Source organism: Pteropus vampyrus, unplaced genomic scaffold (assembly GCF_000151845.1).
Source record: "Pteropus vampyrus isolate Shadow unplaced genomic scaffold, Pvam_2.0 Scaffold56, whole genome shotgun sequence".
Classification (NCBI taxonomy): domain Eukaryota; kingdom Metazoa; phylum Chordata; class Mammalia; order Chiroptera; family Pteropodidae; genus Pteropus; species Pteropus vampyrus.
The window spans coordinates 6837491-6839876 of record NW_011888837.1 but is presented as its reverse complement, the minus strand read 5'-3'; the positions used below and the strand labels follow the sequence as shown (position 1 = coordinate 6839876).

Sequence of the window (2386 nt, the reverse complement as noted above, 5' to 3'; positions counted from 1 at the left end):
CGCGCACATCCTATTTCACGTTCAGAAAAAAAGTACATCTTGCTGCCAGCGTGAATTTAACATCACACGTAGGAATGCTATGTTTTCTAGGAATTGGCATTTTTAGCGGTTGAGAACTACTATATTTTATAAATGGAAATACCACTACTGAAACCAGAATGCTATAAATAGAATGATGTCATTTGTTCATAAAGACTATTGACATACTAGAGCGATGCGAAAATAATGAAAACAAGATATTTTGTGGCAAACTTTGAGTGTAAGGCTAGGACTGTAATCTGCGTTATCTCGGGGTAAATGCTACAGCCACAAGTGCTGCTGGCAAGTATTCTCTGGGTAAATGGTAAATGGGATATATATGGACATATCCATATATATGTATAATACACACACACACACACACACACACACACACACACACACACACTCCTTAAACATTAATGAGAAAGACATACAAACCAATAGAAAAATGAACAAAAGACTTGAGAAAAACTTCTTAAATAAACATAAAAATTAATAAGCACGTAAAGAGGTGTTCATTTTCATTATTCGTCAGGGAAATGCGAAATAAAATCACAATGTAATACCACTACTCCTACACAAGAACGGCTAAAGTGAAAAAGATGGAGAAATACCAAATGTTGATGAGAATGTGGAGCAACCACTTTTGAAAATTGCTTGGCGGTATTTTTGAAAGTTGAATGTCTTATCTTCTGACTCTAAGTCTAATCCTAGTTAGATATGCGTATGTCAACAAAAGATATGTTCTAGAAGATTTAGCTGCACTACCTATACTATTCTAAAACTGGAAATAATACAAACTGCCATCAACGGTGGAATGGATGAATAAATAGTGATATATTTAGACCATGGATAATCCAACAAGAGTTTGAAGAACTCTCAACTTAGCTGAAACAATATTAAGCAGAAAAATCTCGACACAAAATGAATATATACACTATGATTCCATTTATATAAAGAAGGTTAGAAGTTTAGTTCTTACTCAGGACATGGGGGTATTGGGAATGGAAAGGGATGTGAGTGAGGGCTTCTGTGGTGCATGTAATAGTCTGGTTCTTGATCTAAATTCTGGTTACATGGCTTCATTCAGTGAAAATTTATCCAGATGTATCCAAATTAAAAAGTTAAAACTCAAAGAAAACAATAATGACGGCACGGACAAAATACTATGTTTAAAGCCAACTAGGGCTTAGTGAACTCCACGTCCCCAACCCCTAAGCCTTGCGCACGCACACGCACAGTGAATGAAAACCTCATTGGCTGGGACTAGGTGGCGCACTTCCGGAAGCCGCATCTTAATACGGCCCCTTCCGCCTCCCGGTCGTTCCGCCTGGTCGCCACCGCACCGCCTGCGCTGCGGCTTTGGCCCCCTGGACTCAAGACCCTGACGCAGTCCTCCTTGCGCTTGGCAGTAGCGTTTTCCTCCGTTACGGCTCTTCGACCACCGCCGTCATGAACATCCGCAATGCTGGGCCAGACGACCTGATGAACATGCAACACTGCAACCTCCTTTGCCTTCCCGAGAACTACCAGATGAAATATTATTTCTACCATGGCCTTTCTTGGCCCCAGCTCTCTTATATCGCCGAGGACGAGGACGGGAAGATTGTGGGCTACGTCCTGGCCAAAATGGAGGAGGATCCAGACGATGTCCCCCACGGACACATCACCTCACTGGCCGTGAAACGTTCACACCGGCGCCTCGGCCTGGCCCAGAAGCTGATGGACCAGGCCTCCCGGGCCATGATAGAGAACTTTGGTGCCAAGTATGTGTCACTGCACGTCAGGAAGAGTAACCGGGCAGCCTTACACCTGTATTCTAACACCCTCAACTTTCAGATTAGCGAGGTAGAACCCAAATATTATGCAGATGGGGAAGATGCTTATGCTATGAAGCGGGATCTCTCGCACATGGCAGATGAGCTGAGACGGCAGCCGGAGGTGAAGAAGGGCGAGTATGTGCTGCTGGGCTCCGAGGGGAACCGGGAGACCCAGGGCAGCACACTTCCTGGTTCTGAAGAGGCCGGTCAGGAAGAAAAGAACCCGGCCGCTGACAGTAGTGGGAGTGACAGCAAGGAACCCAGCGAATCTACGGAGAACACTGATGTCCAGGACAGCTCAGAAGACTCAGATTCCACCTCCTAGAGCGTGCTTAAGGTATTCTCTCTTCCCTGACCCAGTTTCTTCCTACCCCAAACCCCTGCACCATATCTCGGCCTGTCCAATCGCATGCTATCCCATCCCATTCTAGTTCTTTTAGGTTTCACAGTGAAAACCACCTGGTGATTTTGGGGAGGGGTATAGATTGGGTTAGGGGAAACTCATTGTTCACATAGGAAGTTAACAGGACTTCAACTTATATGGT

General features: G+C 44.7%; 1 protein-coding gene across 1 annotated transcript; it reads left to right on the top strand.

Moving 5' to 3' along the window:
* The first annotated feature begins 1468 nt into the window (after positions 1-1468).
* On the top strand, positions 1469-2166 carry NAA11 (N(alpha)-acetyltransferase 11, NatA catalytic subunit). Its single transcript, XM_011360588.1, has one exon. It carries the CDS (start codon positions 1474-1476, stop codon positions 2164-2166), a length of 693 nt encoding a protein of 230 aa, XP_011358890.1. The 5' UTR covers positions 1469-1473.
* The last annotated feature ends 220 nt before the right edge of the window (positions 2167-2386 follow it).

What these genes read in the sequence shown, in the direction of transcription:
- NAA11 (XM_011360588.1), top strand. Translation starts at nt 1,474, where the DNA reads ATGAACATCCGCAATGCTGGGCCAGACGACCTGATGAACATGCAACAC.